General features: G+C 42.0%; 1 protein-coding gene across 2 annotated transcripts in view; it reads right to left on the bottom strand.

Annotated features, from left to right (window-relative positions):
- Positions 1-18,189, bottom strand: part of bbs7 (Bardet-Biedl syndrome 7) — a 61,281-nt gene that overhangs the window by 27,720 nt on the left and 15,372 nt on the right. For both annotated transcript variants that reach the window (XM_041194241.1, XM_041194249.1), the window contains 5 exons: positions 17,441-17,513; positions 16,590-16,706; positions 14,752-14,882; positions 6,239-6,323; positions 2,072-2,174 (listed from right to left, as the gene is read on the bottom strand). In XM_041194241.1, coding sequence (XP_041050175.1) covers positions 2,072-2,174; positions 6,239-6,323; positions 14,752-14,882; positions 16,590-16,706; positions 17,441-17,513 — 509 coding nt within the window. The remainder of the gene's footprint in view (positions 1-2,071; positions 2,175-6,238; positions 6,324-14,751; positions 14,883-16,589; positions 16,707-17,440; positions 17,514-18,189) is intronic.

Below are 18,189 nucleotides of genomic sequence, written 5' to 3'. Positions count from 1 at the left end.
GCAGAAAATGCTGTAATTACTCAGCAGGTCAGGCAGCATCCATAGAGAAAAAAACAGAGTTGATGGCTGGGATATTGGTGGAAGGCCTAGGTCCCGTCACTGTGAATGAAAGTGGGTCATGAGCTCACGCGGGTGGACAGCAGGACCCTGGATGGGATTTCATCAGCATTAGCCAATTAAGAAGCTGCCACTGAGACTGTTGCCCAAATGAGGACGGCAGCCTGTCTCTCAGAGCTGCCAGCCCAATAGAGGTGGCCACTGCTAAAATTGCAGGGAGAAGGGGAGAGCATCTCCATGTTGTATTGCTCTCGAAGGACAGATACACATTGTTTTAATGTGCTGGGGCCAAGTAGGCAGGCCCGAGCAATCGGATGGGTGAATCTTCCAGCGGTACTACTGCAGCCATGGGGTTAGCCATTGCAACTGGGGAGCCCCTCTTAGAGCCACGGAGCAACCATTAAGGAAGATGTCCCCTCCCACCATTAGGAAACGCATTGGAAGGCCACTTTGAAATACCTAGAGGTCTTCCGAAAAGGTGGGGATTCGTTCTGATGTTGGTAAAATGCTGGGGAAAGGGGAAGTGGCCACAAATTGGCTGCCAGTTGGTGGACTGCTGCCTTGCTGACGGTAGGCATACTGAGAATACACTGTGGTGGTGGGAAAAATTTGGGCTTCCCTAGTGACACCTTCCGCTGCAATTTTACCAGCCTTCCCTTCTCCAAGTCTGTCTCAGAACTGAAAAAAGGAAGTTCTGTTACAAGGTATAAGCAAATAAACAGCTGCAATATTACAAGATATAAGCAAAGAATCAGCAGCAAAGTGACACCAGGGTTACTTTAAGACATCTCCAAGTGGGTAAGGTGAAGAGCAGAGGCTTTGGAGCAGATACCTGGTTGTCTTTTTAGCCTCAGAACGGTGCATGAGCACATTATAAAGGAGTGGGTTAGAAGGGGAGAAACAAAATCAGATAGGGTTCCCATTCTGATTACTACCTACTGATTCCTGTTGGAAAACACACAAATGCGTAGCAAGTGGTGAAAAGATCAGGCTTAGTGGCCAAGAATTCCCTGGTCATTATAGCCTGCTGATATATAATGTTCAAACTCACACAAAAAATTGTCAGTTGCTTAAGATGCCCCAGAGCTGTAAGCATTGTAAGCTCGAAAAAGCATATATATATATATATATATATATATATATAAATATAAAAAACTGGACAATGCTCTTTTAAAATTGACCGAAGCCATGTCTGGCTGTGACCTTCAAACAATAGGAGCTAATCTAGCAGTAACGATCATTACCTCTGAAGAGATGCTAACAACCCTGTGGACTGCAAAGACCAAATCCAAAGGGAAATATACAAAGGCCATCTACATTTCATAAGCCAGGCCTGGCCACTGGAGTCTACTAGGACAAAGAACCCTGCGTAATTAGTAATGGTGGGAACATTAACAATCTCAGGAACCCAGACACAGGAATCTTTTGTCCAAGCCAAAGTGAAGAGGTGGGAGTGATGTGACATGAACCACTTGCAGGAGTAACCAGTAATATTGCCTTGTGGATCTGCAAAGCTCATTTTGCCATCTAGCAAGCAGCTGAGAACAAGGGCTCCATCCAGGTTTGAATGCCTGGCCCCCATCTACACTGTTTATACTGGAACTTCTGAACTTCTATACCATTGCCTACAAGACTAGTTCATCTCTGCATGCCTACTTCATCTTGAAAGTCAAGTACATTGGAAAAATGAATTATCCAGTGCCAGTTTTCAACCTGCCAACCTCTGTGAAGGAATACACCATCAGACTTTAGATTCTGGACTCTGGACTCACGTGAGACAATAATTCTTTTCTGTGGTCTTTGCCCTGTAGATCTTTCTTTCTCTATTTGCCCTCTTTCAGGCTGCGAGTGAAAAGGAGGCTACATTGCAACTTTCTCTCACGTTTGAGCGTGCATGAATAAACTAACCCTCTGAGTTGCCCTATCTCAAATTCACTGTGGGGTTATTAATAGAAATTGGGTCACACCGAAAACCAAAGGACACCACCTCTAAAAACTAGACAGTATTTCAGACCTGATATTCATGACTTTATTCTGCATCTCCTGGTTTATCTTCAGATCGTCAGAAAGCCCTGCCTCTCTCCGAGCTGGCTCCGTTGTTAGGCCCATCACCCAACCTAAGAACCAAACACATAAATAGAAAATATCAACACAACAGACATCAGTTATTAAGACAACATTCCTGGTGTAAATATCCATAATCACTTGAAAAGGTTAACTCAATCTCAGATTTATCAAACATAAATCAGCCACCAAAGAATTCTAAGTTTCAAAACAATCATTTTTGTAAACCAGTAAATATATTCGGTATGTAGTTGCTACAGTACTGCAACTACTACATTTATCTTAACACACAGACTTCCAAGAGACAATGTACACAGGTGTGTTAGGTAAGTCTAATTTCTTTTCAGTCAATTTTACATTATCATTTGTTCAAATAAAGACATGCTGATGCACAGAACTGTTTGAAAAGGAAACTTACAAAGCAGATATTGGCATTGATTCAGGAAGAATTTAGATAGGGGTTTAGGTGGAGCAGAAATGCACATCTCCATAAAAATGAGGCATGTATTCAGCAGGCTCTGCTGCATCCCTCTCTTCCCCTTGCCCCCCAAGCTTCTCTTAAAGTTTCCCCACCCAGTCTGAACTTACATATTCTAGTTTATTCCTTCATGTCCTCATCGAAACCATCTTGTCCATGAGACCCACCTTGAGCTCCTTCAACTTTATAACTTCCCTTCCTGGTCACCGTGCTAGCTGATATTGTAAATGTTTCCAACTTCCTGATATCTTCTTTCATCATCCCTTCCTCGAAAACACACCCTCAGTTCCTCTGATGTTATAAACTAACACTGCATACCCAACCTCCCTTTCCTCTCCAAAGTACTTGAATGTGGATTGCCTCCAAAATCCATGTCTGTACATCTCCAAACAAATTTGTGCCCCCAGTACAAAGCTGAAATGGCCCTTACCAAAGTCATAAATTGCATCTTCTGTGACTGTGATGTATTATTCCCCCTCATCATTCTCAATCTGTTTGAAGCATTTGACAGGGCTGCCACAGCATCGTCCTCCAACACACCTCCCACGTGTTCAAGCTGAGTTGGTACTGCCCTTGCCAGATCCCATTCTTTCCAATTCAGTTGTAGCTACAGAATACCCTATAGTTTTACCTTTGTAGTTTCACGATGATTTATCCTTGGCCCACTCATATTTCTCATCTATATTCTGCCCCTTGGCAACATCATCCAAAGACAGGAAGTCAGGTTTCATGTGTACATAGACAACATCTTGTTCTACCTCACCACCTCCTCTCAACCTGTCCACTTATTCGACATCCAGTTCTGCACGAGCCAAACATTTCCTACATTGAAGCAACATTAGAAACACTGAACCCTACAAGCTCCATTCCCTAGCCACCAATTCCACATCTCCCTGGGCACCATCTCAGGCTGTCCACATCCTAACTCACACCTAGTCCCAATCACCATTCACCACTCTGTTCACTGACTTATATTGGCTCATAATCCACAAGCGCTTTGATTTAGAAGTTCTCACCCTTGTATTGAAAATCCTCAATGGCCTCCATCCATCGTCATATCTGTAACCTCCTGTAGCTTTACAATCCTCCAAGAATTCTGCATTCTCCAACTCTGGTTGTTATGCTTTGCCCACTTCCTTCACCCTAACATTGGTGACAATGCCTTCAGCTGTCTAAACCTAAACTCTGTAATTCCTCCCTAAACCTCTTCACTTCTCTCCGCTTTAAAATGTAGATCTTCGATCCAGCAAATAGTCACACCTCTCCTAATTTAGTTGCCTCTCCTACTTTGGTTCAGTGTTAATTTTTGTCTGATTACAAATCTGTGAAGCACCTTGGTATGTTTAACTGCAATAAAGACATATAAATATTGTTGTTTGTATTCTATTCATTTAAAACTTTTTAAAAGTGTATTTCGGAATTAATTTTTGTGCTCAACATGAGATATTCATTAGTGTGATAGTAACTCCAGCCTTCCTAATTACGATATAAATGAAATTGCTTGGTTAATTTCCATTGTTGCCACAGTTCTTGCCAATTGTAACTAGGATAAACCTTCCCAAATAAGACCTGTAGAGCTAAAAAATAAACCATTCCTCAATTTCCTCTTCTGCAGGCAGTGAGTCATCTGAAGGTGTGATTCTACAATTGATGACCATATCCTGGCCATTCTTCATGCATTAGTCTGCTGATACTCTGACTAGATTATCTCATCACTAAGGGTATCATAGCAAGTCACAATCCTGTCTTCATTTAATGTTCTCACGCCCATACTTTCCGAAAAGTATCAGTGAACAGCAATCAGGAGTGGGAACCACAGCTGATGCATAGAGAGAGAAAGGAGGTACTAGTGGGTTTAGCAACCTTAAAAGTGGATAAATCCGCAGGCCCAGTTGAGACGTATCCAAGGCTGTTGAGGGCGGCAAGGGAAGAGATATCAGGGACCCTGGCAGTAATTTTCAAATCCTCTCTGGCCACAGCGAGGTGCCAGAGAACTGGAGGACTGCTAATATTGTCCCATTGTTAAAAAAAGGGAGAAAGAGATAGACCAGGAAATTATAGGCCAGTTTAACCTCGATGGTGGGGAAGTTACTAGAAAGAATTCTGAGGGACAGAATATACATTTGGAGAGACACGGATTAATCAAGGGTAGTCAGCATGGATTTGTTAAGGAAGGTTGTGTTTGACAAATTTGATTGAATTTTTTGAGGAGGTAACCAGGAGTGTTGATGAGGGTAATGCATTTGATGTGGTCTACATAGACTTTAGCAAGGCTTTTGATAAGGTCCCTTATGTTAGACTGGTCAAGAAAACAAGAACCCATGGGGTCCAAGGCAAAGTGGATCCAAAATTGGCTGAGAGGGAGGAAGCAGAGGGTGATGGTAGAGGGATGTTTCTGTGACTGGAAGTCTGTTTGTAGTGAGGTTCCACAGGGCTCGGTGCTGGGGTCCTTGCTGTTTGTGGTGTACATAAATGATCTGGACTTAAATGTAGGGGGTATGATCAAGAAGTTTGCAGATGACACGAAAGTTGGTAGGGTGGTAAATAATGAGGAGGATAGCCGTAAACTTCAGGAGCATATCAATGGACTGGTCAGGTGGGCAGAGCAGTGGCAAATGGAATTCAACCAGGAAAAGTGTGTGGTAATGCACTTGGGGAGGGCTAACAAGGCAAAGGATTACACTATGAATGGTAGGACCCTGGAAAGTACTGAAGATCAGAGGGACCTTGGTGTGCATATCCATAGGTCCTGAAGGTAGCAGGGCAGGCAGATCAGGTGGTTAAGAAGGCATTTGGGGTAATTGCCTTTATTAGCTGAGGCACAGAATACAAAAACAGGGAGGTTATGCTGGAACTGTATAAGACGCTGGTTAGGCCCCAACTGCAGTACTGTGTGTAGTTCTGGTCACCACATCATAGGGAGGACGTGATTACACTGGAGAGGGTGCAGGGGAGATTTACCAGGATGCTGTCTGGGCTGGAGGATCTGAGCTATGAGGAAAGATTGGGTAGGTTGGGGTGTTTTCTTTGGAGCAACGAAGGTTGAGAGGGGACCTGATAGAGGTGTATAAGATTATGAGGGGTATAGATAGGGTGGATAGGAAGGCACTTTTTTCATTAGTAGAGGGGTCAATAACCAGGGGACATAGATTTAAGGTAAGAGGTAGAAGGCTAAGAGGGGAGCTGGGGAGAAATGTTTTCACCCAGAGGGTGGTGGGAGTCCAGAACTCATTGCCTGAAAGGGTGGCTGAGTCAGAAACTCTCCTAACAGTTAAGAACTATTTAGATATTCACTTGCGTTGCCATAGCCTCCAGGGCTATGGACCAAGCACTGGAAAATGGGATTAGTATAGTCAGATCTTTGCTGACTGGCGTGGCCGAATGGTCTCCTTCTGTGTTGTAGACGTCTATGAATCTGATACCTCCTAGACCAGGTGCAGTGGAGCCGACTGCCCTGTTGCCCTGATGAGATCAACTACTTCAACAACCAAAGCCTGATGGATTCTGCTCTATTCTTCAGTACCAGTTTAGCCAATGCATTTGGACATGGAACTCCCTTAGTAGTTCAACAGATTATTTTTTGTTTCATTTAAGTATGGCCAATTCTAAAAATGGAAAACAGTTAATTTATTTTCTTACCTGTATATGTGGCAGTTAAAACTTCATCATATCCCTCTTTTCCAACACATCCTCCTTGAATAGAGGTGATGCTTTCAGACAAAGTCTAGAATGTGTAATTGCACACAACAACAATTTTTAAACATCCATAAATATTTGAATATACAGCCTTTTATTTTCCCAAATAGATAAAAAATGTCTTTTTACATCTTGGAAGTCGTTCTCTTCCTAATTAGTTATCCATTTCTCCTTCCATGTAAGTAGTTAGCAAGCAACCCATTTCAGCTGCTCTGTTGAACTAAATGTTAAGTGCTTGGCAGTAGCTTGAATATACTTCCGTTTGTCTCTTTCCCTCTCGACAGCTAGGGAAATTGGTGTGCAGCTACAGTGCACCAGTAATGGAATTCAGTGGCAAGGGTGCACAACAATTGATCTGCTTTGTCTTGAATGGTGTCAAGTTTCTCCAGTATTGCTGCAGCAGCACTCATTCACACAAGTGGTCAATATATCAGTACACTCCTAACTTGAGCCTTATAGGTGGTGAAGAGGTTTTCAGTGATCAGGAAGTGACTCATTGATTACAGGGCACCCACATCTTCTGAACATCTTCCCAGATCATGCAGTACAAGTTGGGGAACAGTAAAGCAATGAACTGAACTCTGCCTCTTCACAGCATTGGTGACCAGATTTTATTTAAAAAAGTTAAATTTGATCATCATGGTACAAGATAATGCATCACCTTTTAAACACAAACAGAAAATGCATTCATCAGATCAGTCATGATCTGAGGAGAGAACACATAACACATGTTTGATGTAAAGACAGTTGATCAGAACAGATGAGCAACATTTAAAAAAGGAACAGAACAAAAAGGAAGGGAGGGGAATCAAAATACAAAAACACCCACAAGAGAGGAAGTAGAATGAAATGAGTTGTGATAATGTTTATTCACTTCAGTCAGTAAGGGGCGCGCGAAGGGACGGGCAACTACGCAGGAATGAGATCGAGTGAGTTACAAATTAGACTCACATAGTAAGTTCTGATAAGTCCTTTTCAGGTTTAACTATAGGTTAAGAATCAAGATCTGACATAAGTAAATTAGGTTAGCTTGTTAAGAAGAGAACTGCCTGGAGTGACAGTTATTTGAAAGCAGTTGGTTCAAGTGGTGTTAATTACCAGGAAGCCAAATTAGCTAGTGACCCATCAGAGGGTCTATATAAGAGTCAGACAGAGACCGAGTGAGTAGCTAATTGGACTCACGTGGGAAAGAGGTGTGATATACATAGGAACTATTCTAAGTTGGGAACAGGAGCAGCTGAGCAGAAACATACCTCGGTGTATACCTCCCCTTTGGAGCAGAGTTTGAAAAAAAATTGAGCAGTCACATCACTGGAAGTCCGTTAAGTTCAATGGTTGGTAAGAAACTGCTGTTAGGGACTGTCTTTAAATAGTTGTAAATTAGAAAAGTGTGTTATCTTTAAAGTAGCTGTTATTTGGATCTGAGTAAGAAACACTAGGAATAAGGGGAAGTCAGGGCCAGTAACAAAGTAATACAAGTAAACCAAAGTAAAATAAGGTTAGCATAAGGGAAGTAAAGTTAAGACATGGCAGGGCAGCTCTGTCGTGTGGAATGTGTATCCTGCATTTTGTGAGAAATTGTAGACACTACTAGTGACCTAGATGACCAGATGTGGAGGAAGTGCTGCCAGCTGCAGAAACTTGAGCTCCGGATTTTGGGGCTCGAGCGGATGCCGGAGTCATTGTGGCGCATCCATGAGGCTGAGAGCTATGTGGATAGCATGTTCAGAGAGGTGGTCACACCGCAGGTTAGGAGCATGAAGGCAGAAAGGGAATGGGTGACTGCCAGGCAGTCCAAGAGAACCAGGCAGGTAGTGTAGGAGTCCCCTGGGGTCCTGCTTGCTAATCGGTTTTCTGTTTTGGATACTTCCAAGGGCATTGGTTCCTCAGAAATATGCAGTCGGAACCAAGTTTGTGGCACCACAGGTGGCTCGGCCAAATGGAGGGGAGGAAGAAGAAAGGAAGAGCAATAGTCATAGAGGACTCGTTAGTTAGGGGAACAGACAGGTGTTTCTGCGGCCGTAGATGCGACTCCAGAATGATATGTTGCCTCCCTGTTACCAGGGTCAAGGATGTCACTGAGCTGCTGCAGGACCTTGAGAGAGGGTGGACAGCCAGAGGTTGTGGCCCAGAGAGTAATACCAAGGTATACAAAACACTCGGAAAGACAGATAGCACTAGAATAGAGAATAGTAAGTTAATAAGATGCGTCAGAATAAGGGAGAAAGTAACAAAATCAGGGTTGTACTGCACGTACCTGAATGCATGGAGTATAGTAAATAATATTTGCGAGTTGCAGGCGCAGATTGCCATGTGGAACTATGATGTTGTGGTGATAACAGAGACCTGGCTCAAGGAAGGACAGAACTGGATGTTAAATATTCCTGGTACAGTAAGGAGGTGGTATTGGATAAACTGTCAGTACTTAAAGTTGACAAGGCAGCAGGTCTGGATGAGATGCATCCAAGGCTAGTGAAGGAAGTGAGAGTGGAAATTGCAGGGGCACTGATCATAATCTTTCAGTCTTCCCTTGTCTCAGGGGAGTTGCCAGAGGACTGGAGAATTACAAACAATATACCCTTGTTCAAAAAAGGTTGTAAGAATAAGCCGAGCAATTACAAGTCAGTTTAACTTTGGTGGTAGGGAAGTTTCTAGAAACAATTAATTGGTATAAAATTAATTGTGTTCAGGAAAGATAGGGTAAGAAGAAAAGGAGGAGTGGTTGTATTGGTTAAAGAGAGCATTGCAGTGCTGGAAAAAGGTGCATGTCCCAGATGGTTCAAGGACAGAATCAATTTGGCTAGAGCTAAGGAACAAAAAGCAATTATGTTGCTAGGTGTAGTCTATAGGCCACCAACTAGTGGGAAGGATGTAGAGGAACAAATCTGCACGGAACTTACAGAGAGGTGCAAACATTATAGTGTAATTGTTTTGGGGAACTTCAATTACCCGAATATAGACTGGGATAGTGGTAAAAGGCAAAGAGGGGCATGAGTTCCTAGAGTGTGTTCAGTAGAATTTTCTACTGCAGTATGTGTCCAGTCCAAAAAGACAGGAGATACTGCTAGTTCTTGGAAATGAGGTGCCAAGTCAGTGGGGGAACATTTAGAAGACAGTGATCATTGTATCATAGGATTTAGGAATGACGGTAGAAAAGGACAATGGGCAATCCACAATAAGAACAATTAATTGGGGGAGAGCTGACTTCAATGGGGAAAGAAAGGAGCTGGACCAGATAGACTGGAACCAAAGGTTGACACAAAAATCTGTAGCTGAACAATGGGCTAACTTAAAAGAAGAAACGGTCAGGCACAGTCAAGGTATATTCCCTCAAAAGGGAAAGGTAGGGCAAACAAATCCAGAGCTTCCTGGATGAAAAAGGAGATAGAAATTAAGATAAAAAAGAAAAAGTGTGCTTATGACAGGTGTCAGGTAGAAGATACAATTGAAAACCAAGCTGAATATAGAAGGTTCAGAGGAGAGGTGAAGAAGCAAATAAGAGAAGCAAAAAGGGATTATGAGAAAAGACTGGCAGCCAGCATAAAGGGAAATCTCAAAGTCTTCTGCAGGCACATAAATAGTAAAACGGTGGTAAAAGGAAGAGGAGTATGGCTGATTAGGGACGAAAAAGGGGATTTACACATGGAGGCAGGGGGTATGGCTGAGGTGTTAAATGAATACTTTGCATCTGTCTTTAGCAAATGAGCAGATGCTACCCAGGCTATGGTGACAAAGGAGGAAACTCTGTCAATAGATGAGTTCAAAATTGATAAGGAGGGGGTAATGGATAAATTGTCAATACTTCAAGTGGACAAGGCACCAGGATCAGATGAGATGCATCCAAGGATGCTGAAGGAAACGAGAGTAGAGACTGCCACAGAACTGGCCATAATCCTTCAGTCTTCCCTAGACTCAGGGGAGGTGCCAGAGAACAGGAGAATTGCAAATATTATGCCCCTGTTCAAAAAAGGTTGTAAGGATAAGCCCAGCAATTAAAGACCAGTCAGTTAAACTTTCATGGCAGGGAAACTTCTAGAAACAATTATTCTGGATAGAATTAATAGTCACATGGAAAAAAATAATGGGTTGATTAGGAAGAGCCAGCATGGTTTAACTAACCTGCTGCAGTTTTTTGAAGTAGTAACAGACAGGTTTGATGAGGGTAATGCTGTTGGTGTGGTGTACATGGACTTTCAAAAGGCATTTGATACAGTGCCGCACAACAGACTTGTGAGAAAAGCTATAGCTCATGGAATAAAAGTAGCAAAGTGGATACAAAATTGGCTGAGTAATAGGAAACAGTGAGTAATAGTTAATGGATATTTTTCAGGCTTGAGGAAGGTTTGTAGTGGAGTTCCCTAGGGGTGGGTATTGGGACCCCTGCTTTTTCTGATATATATTAATGATCTCGATTTTGGTGTGCAGGAGACAATTTCAAAGTTTGCAGGTGATACAAAACTTGGAAGCATTGCAAACTGTGAGGACAGTGTAGAACTTCAAAAGGACATAGACAAGTTGGTGGAGGAGGCAAATAGGTGACAGATGAAGTTCAATGCAGGGAAGCATGAGGTAATTCACTTTGGCAGGAAGAAGATGGAGAGACAATATAAGGGGTACAACTCTAAAGGGTGTACAGGAGCAGAGGGACCTGTGTATATGTGCATAAGTCATCAAAAGGTGGCAGGACAGGTGGAGAGCAGTTAATAAAGCATTTAGTGTCCTAGGCTTTATTAATAGGGACACAGAGTACAAGAGTAAGGTAGTTATGCTAAACATGTATAGTTCATTAATTAGACCTCCAGGTGGACTATTGTGTACGGTTCTGGGTGCCACAGTTTAGGAAGGATGTGAATGCATTGGAGAGAGTGCAGATAAGGCTTACAAAAATAGTTCCAGGGATGAGAAACTTCAGTTGTGAAGATAGTTTGGAGAAGTTAGGACTGTTCTCCTTTGGACAGGAGAATGCTAAGAGGAGTTTTGATAGAGGTGTTCAAAATCTTGGCGGGCTGGGCAGTGTAGATAGGGAGAAACTGTTCCCGCTTGTAAAAGGACGAAAATGAGAGGGCACAGCTTTAAAGTGATTTGCAAAAGAAACAAATGCAGTATGAGAACTTTTCTCACACAACGAGTGGTTCGGGTCTGGAATGTACTGCCTGAAAGTGTGGTGGAGGAAGGTTCAATTGAGGCATTCAAGAGGGCATTAGATTATTATTTAAATAGAAACAATGTGCAGGCTTATGGGGAAAAGACAGGAGAATGGCACTGAGTCATAATGCTCATTTGGAGAGCCACTGCAGACATGATGGGTTGAATGGCATCCCCCAGCACCGTGACAATTCTGTGATTCTGTGTTGAAGAACTTTAAACATGAGGTACTAAGAAGCATTGTGAAACAAATTAAAGGCATTTAGAAAACACAGATAACCTGCGAATAGCTTTGGTGGAGTGTAAGGCTGTTACAAATAGAAGCAAGAAGTACTGGCAAAGCAGAGCAGGCTCCTGTGAACCAGAAGCCTGAAAGAAGCAGCAGCTGACAACCAGCTTTTTTCATCTCCCAGGTTCTTGTGGTCTATTTTCCACTTCATCAGTTTCTCTTGCTTCCATTTCTATCCATCTTACACTCAGCCATTCTTTCAGCTACTAACAGATTCTCAATATCTCGTATTTAATTTCTTTCATTATGCTTCCTATTGTCAAGTTAACCCCACTTCTGCCATTTAATTATCATTGGTTTTCCATTTCAGCATGTTACACGTCATTCTACATCATGAGTAAGTGTGTGCACTTGTGACAGTATGCATTTTTGCTCCCACCTTTGTTTTGTTCCTTTTTAAATGTTATTCATCTTTAATTCTTTCCAATTTTGATAAAGTCTACACCTAAAACATGAACTTACCTGTTCTCTAACACTGATGCTAACTGACCTGCTGGGGGTGTCCAGCAATTTTTGCTTTAGTTTCACATTTCCAGCATCTGCAGTTTTTGTTTCAGGTTTGCATCATCTTTTAAACTTCACTAAAGTATTTTACTACACTCTCAATACAAAAAACCTTAGAAAACTCATGCAATAAACACAAACAGCTTGGTTATTTATTGAGTGAATCATATTTATATAAACATGGATTGCTTATTACATAAAATACAAAGCTGAAATCTAACCTATAAAAATAACTAGTAAGAAAGCAAGCCAATATATTTTTAAGTTTATGACCCATTAAAAATAGTAATATAGTGATACTTTATTCTGCATTGTTCAGAATACTCCAAGGGAACTGGTATTTCCAGTGTACTCTAAGGCAACCAATATTTCCTCATCCTGCAATGCTTTTTTCCCCCCACATTATTCCTGTTTGTAGATCTCCCCAAAGTTCACCCAGGCTTTATCTGGCACCTATCCATAATAGGCCACCAAAAGGCAAACAAAGGTTGGTCAGCGTGATGTGCACTCCAAATTTAACTTTGCCTTTTGCTCTAGGTAGGATTTCACCAACGCCACACAGAAATCATGAACTTGCTGTCAAACTGTGACCTAACAACCCATGTCATAGTGCATTTGAAATTCAATGTATCTTGTCATCCCAAACCTATATGTTAAGGACAATTTTTTTCTTTTTCTGCATAAGAACACAAGAAATAGGGGCAGAAGACACTCGAGCCAACTCCGCCATTCAACGATCATGGCTGATCCTCAGCCTCAGCTCCACTTTCCCGCCTGCTCCCCATAACTCTAGATTCCCTGAGACACCAAAAATCTATCCATCCCAACCTTAAATATATTCAACGGTAAAAGCACCCACAAACCTCGGGGTTACAGAATTCCAAAGATATACAACTCTGAGTGAAGAAGTTTCTCCTCATCTCAGTCCTAAATGATCAGCCCCTTATCTTGAGACTCTGCCCCCATGTTCCAAATGCCCAGCCAAGGGAAATAACTTTCAGCTAAACGTTTTCAAGAAGGTAAATAGTGGTGTTCCCACGGTCTGTAATGGGATCAAGGCTTTACTTGATAATACACCAAATGTTATGGGCCCTGAATCATCACTATCATTGTACTGATGACCCGTGCTCCAGAACTAGCCATGCCCCTAGCCAAGCTGATCCAGTACAGCTACAGCACTGGCATCTACTGACAACGTGACATTGCCCAGGCATGGATTTAGACAAGTTGAGTGATGCAGTATAATGTGGATAAATGTGAAGTTATCCATTTTGGTAGGTAAAACAGAATGGCAGAGTATTATTTAAATGGTGATAGATTGGGAAATGTTGGTGTACAAAGGGACTTGGGTGTTCTTGAAAACCAATCACTGAAAGCAAGCATGCAGGTGCAGCAAGCACTTAAGGTGGCAAATGGTATGTTGGCCTTCATGGCAAGAGGACTCGAGTATAGGAGCAAGGATGTCTTACTGCAGCTGTACAGGGCCTTGGTGAGACCAAGGAGTATTGTGTGCAGTTTTGGTCGTCTTACCTAAGAAAGGATATACTTGCCCTAGAGGAAATGCAGTGAAGGTTCACGACTGATTCCTGGGATGGCAGTATTGTCATAAGAGGAGAGATTGGGTCGACTAGGCCTGTATTCTCTGGAGTTTAGAAGAATGAGAGGGGGTATCATTGAAACAAATAAAATTCTGACAGGGCTGGACAGACTGGATGCAAGGATGATGTTTCCTCTGGCTGGGGGGTCTAGAACAAGGGTCACAATCTCAGGATACGGGGTAGGCCATTTAGGACTGAGATGAGGAGAAATTTCTTCACTCAGAGGGTGGTGAACATGTGGAATTCTCTACCACAGAAGGCTGTGGAGGCTAGTACTCCAGAGGCCTAGGTTAATGCTCTGGGGACATGAATTCAAGTCCCACCATGGTAGCTAGTGGAGTTTAAATTTAATTTTTTTTTAAAATGTGGAAATATATAGCTGGTTTCAGTAATGGTGACCATGACAATCATCATAGATTGTCATAAAACCCAACTGGTTCACTAATGTCTTTCAGGGAAGGAAATCTGCCACCCTTACCTGGTCTGGCCCACATGCAACTCCAGACCCACAGCAATATGGTTGACTCTTATCTGCCCTCTGGCCGAGTAAGCCACTCCATTCAAGGGGCATTTAGGGATGGGCAACAAATGCTGGCCTTACCAGTGATGCCCAGATCCCATGAAACAATTAAAAAAATATATTTAAGAAGGAAATAGATAGATTTCTAGACTCTAAAGGCATCAAGGGGTATGGGAACGAGCAGGAGTATGGCATTGAGATAGATCAGCCATGATCATATTGAATGGTGGAGCAGAGTCAAAGGGCCAAATGACCTACTCCTGCTTCTATTTTCTATGTTTCTATGTTTAATTCCATTTCAAAACAGGGATTTATATATGTAAATTTACATTTTGGTGTTAATTGATCTATATCTGAATTACAGTATCCTTTTTAAATCTCTTAAGGAATGAAGACTCACATGTTCAAATCGAAGGATAGGCTCATTGTTGTTATCAAATCCATAGATTTCCACTATTCCATCATCACGACCAACAAGTAGCTCTTTGACTCCATCGCCCAGAATATCATAGTAGTCAACACACAGAGCACCTGCAGTTCATACAAAAACAAACACTGAGTCTATTTTTCTCCCCTGCAGCGCTATTATTCTTTGCAATTTACCAACTAATTGTATAATTCTACTTCCCAATTCTGTTCCAAGTGTCACACTATTCTGATATTCAAGAACCTGGTTAGGAACATCAAATTCTATACTTAACACACTGTGGGAACACTTTCCCAACAAGGACTGCAGTAGTTCAGGAAGGCCCATCATTACCACCTTTTCCAGGCAACTACAAATCCAGGTTTTGTTAGGATTATCCACATTTTAACAAGTAATTTTTAAAAAATGAACTCTGCAGATATAACAGCCAAGCTGGATGCATTGCACATTAATTTATGTTTCATCAGGGTCACTTGATAACAAACAGGAATAGGACCCTATTTATTATTCTCTTCATGATTCAGAGACACCATGGACAACTTTGGTAGCCCTCACACCATCCTGGGTTACATTACATACTCACCAGGGTCCAGAAAATGAATCCAAGGCCTTAGCAACTGCAGATCTCAGTACCATACATGCATTTACCTAGTGAACCAGTAACGGAAATCAGCCAATATTTTTTTCTAAAACTGATTTTGAGCAGGGTTACATTTCACTGTTACTACACATGAGATAAAGGAGCTTTGGACCCGAAATCTGATGCATATACTCAATTACACAATGGACAGGGCGGGCCGTCGGGAAATTCCCAACTCTGGGCCATTTCCAGGAGGGTAGGGTGACAGCGACCGCCCACAAGATGGTGGACAGCTTGTTAAAATAGCTAAAAGGCCTATTAAGGTTGATCAGAGGCCAACTGGAATTTTTCAGTCAGCCTGCAGCATCCAGAGCCCAGATGCGCCTGGAGCCAGCCTCCCAGCGGCAGACTGTGGAGGGGTGGGGGCAGTGCTCCAGGGTCAAATTGAGGCTTCCCCCCACCCTCTCCCCACCACCTGCACAGCCACCAAATCTACATGGCCACAACTGCAGCCACAATGGTGGTCCAGTAGTTTTGGCCAGTTCTTTTTTAAAAAGTATGCATAAAGTGCTGAGTGGGTGCCTCCTCTCTTCCATTTCCTGCATTTGCAGGCTGAAGCTCCTTCAGTGCTGGGGGGGCATCCTATTGGATCTCCAGTATCAAGAGCCCACCTGTCATCCTTAATTGAATGGCAAGAATGCTCCCTGGCCATTATTTGGCCATGGCTTTGAAAATCATACCAGGTGAATACTTCTGACCTAATGTGGGGTCAGTACCTGGATTTGATCCTGGCATCAGAGACCTGACCTCAAAGGAAAATTCATCCCAACAAACTTGAAACAAACTTTGGATATGTTGGCATGAAGCTCATCCAACCATTTAAAATACAAAAAAAAGGATAAATGTGCAAGGGAAAATAATACTGAAAGGAACCCTTTGAAAAGCTGATGAAATGATTTGAAGTATATGTGTCTAAGGTTGGGCACTTCTTGCCGAATACTGAAACTGAAATTAAATATGTTATCAGGTCTCCAATTGCTTTACCACAATTTTAACTCTAATATTCCAAACAGTCTCCACACTTGATGGGAAGTATCTTCAGTCCCCTGGTCTAATCTCAAGTGATGGAGGATGTGCTATATGCTGATAATGCAACCACTTCCCTCTTTGGGAAAAAAACAATTAAAAAAGCATCCCACAAAATGCTTTAGCAAAACAAAGCAGTCCTTGCCTCCCCTCTTTTTCTCATTGGCAATTTCCCAACGATGCAATGGAGAGCTTTTTGTGATCTGGACCAGTCCTAACTTGCCATCAGATGTTCCATACAGTAGGTCTTCTCCAGAGTCCCCTAAGAAAATTGAATAATAAGTCAATATTACAGTATGTCATTCTTCTAAACACAATACAGTATTTATAAAGAAAACTGATTTAATTTAAAAAAATTACTTGAATGGAACAATTAAAACAGGTGTTGGGAGAAAATGTACAATTTGACTATTCTGGTCAAAGCCACAAAGTGAACAATGATCATATTGCTACAAAGAGTCATTATTGGGCACTAATTTGAAACATTTTCCCTCTTCTGCTCACATACAAAATGCTTACTGCTGGATATTAGCCATTATGACTAGAGACTAAATGGTAATTAGAGCAAAAGGAGGACAAACCATTTGAGCCCATGGAGCACTCACATTACTTATCTACAGCATGAATTTAGGAATTCTGCACTTGGGAACATCCTATGTAAGACACTATGTAAATGCAAGTCATTTCTTACAGCATTATTTAGTTGAATGTTATGTAGGGAGAAGCCATGGCCAAGGTCATGGTTCTGCCAGTCCTCTCAAGTTGCTGACAAAGCAAAGGACTTTGGTAATACATGTGCACACTGACAATGGGGTTACAGCAGCACTATACAATGAATTTGAGTGAAATCAACTGGCCATAAATTATTGTGGCATATTAGAAATTAGTAAAGTACTGTGATCATGGTTGAACATGCAATTTATGGCCACAACTATACCATTGTTGCAGGATAAACCATAGTAATAATCCTACACACAGCACCAGCACCATACTTGCCCCCATTTCCATTGTGTAATGCCAGGACTTTGGGTGTTCCAGGGACTTCCACTTCATACAACAGGTCAGATCCCTGGTAAGATACAGCAAGTACAAGACTGTCAAATATGCTAACCATGATGTAATCAGAGACAATTTTAAATGTCATAAATTCACCAACTTCTATTTCCACAGATCGATAAAAAATGAAAAACGTAACAAAATGTAATTTGCCAATGCTCTAGAATCAAATAGAGATTAAAATCCTATGACTGGAAAATACTTAACTTAGTCACCGAACTGTAGAGGTTTATATCAAATATGGCCATTCAACCCATATCAGAACATGATTTTTATGCAAGCAATCCAAAACTAATCCAACTATGCCAACCTTCTACAACTCAGTATTTTTCTCAATTCAAATATTCAGGGTTACTCCTTTTATTCTTCCCTCAGTATTTTTCCATTATTCATCTGCATCCAAGCAATGCACCAAGGATCAGGGAGAGGGGTCCCAGTTAAGAGAAAGAACCAGGGCTCCAAGCATAAAATGGGCTGTGGTTGGCAGACTTCAAGTAGTGAGGGCTCAGGGGAAGCCCGAGGAATCGAAAAAGGCAGTAAAAGGTTGGTGACTCCGTGCTGCAGGCTAGTGGGGCAAAGGTATCCATCTAGAGCAGCAGTGTTCTGTTTGGTGCAGCTGAAGAGCTGAAGTTGTGCTTGCTGGTTGGTGCTGGAGTACAGACTCGGGAATCCAGGTTGCAGAGTCTGAG

This window comes from Carcharodon carcharias, chromosome 1, assembly GCF_017639515.1.
Source record: "Carcharodon carcharias isolate sCarCar2 chromosome 1, sCarCar2.pri, whole genome shotgun sequence".
NCBI lineage: Eukaryota > Metazoa > Chordata > Chondrichthyes > Lamniformes > Lamnidae > Carcharodon > Carcharodon carcharias.
The sequence above is the reverse complement of the archived record's forward strand: the minus strand, read 5'-3'. Positions and strand labels throughout refer to the sequence as shown.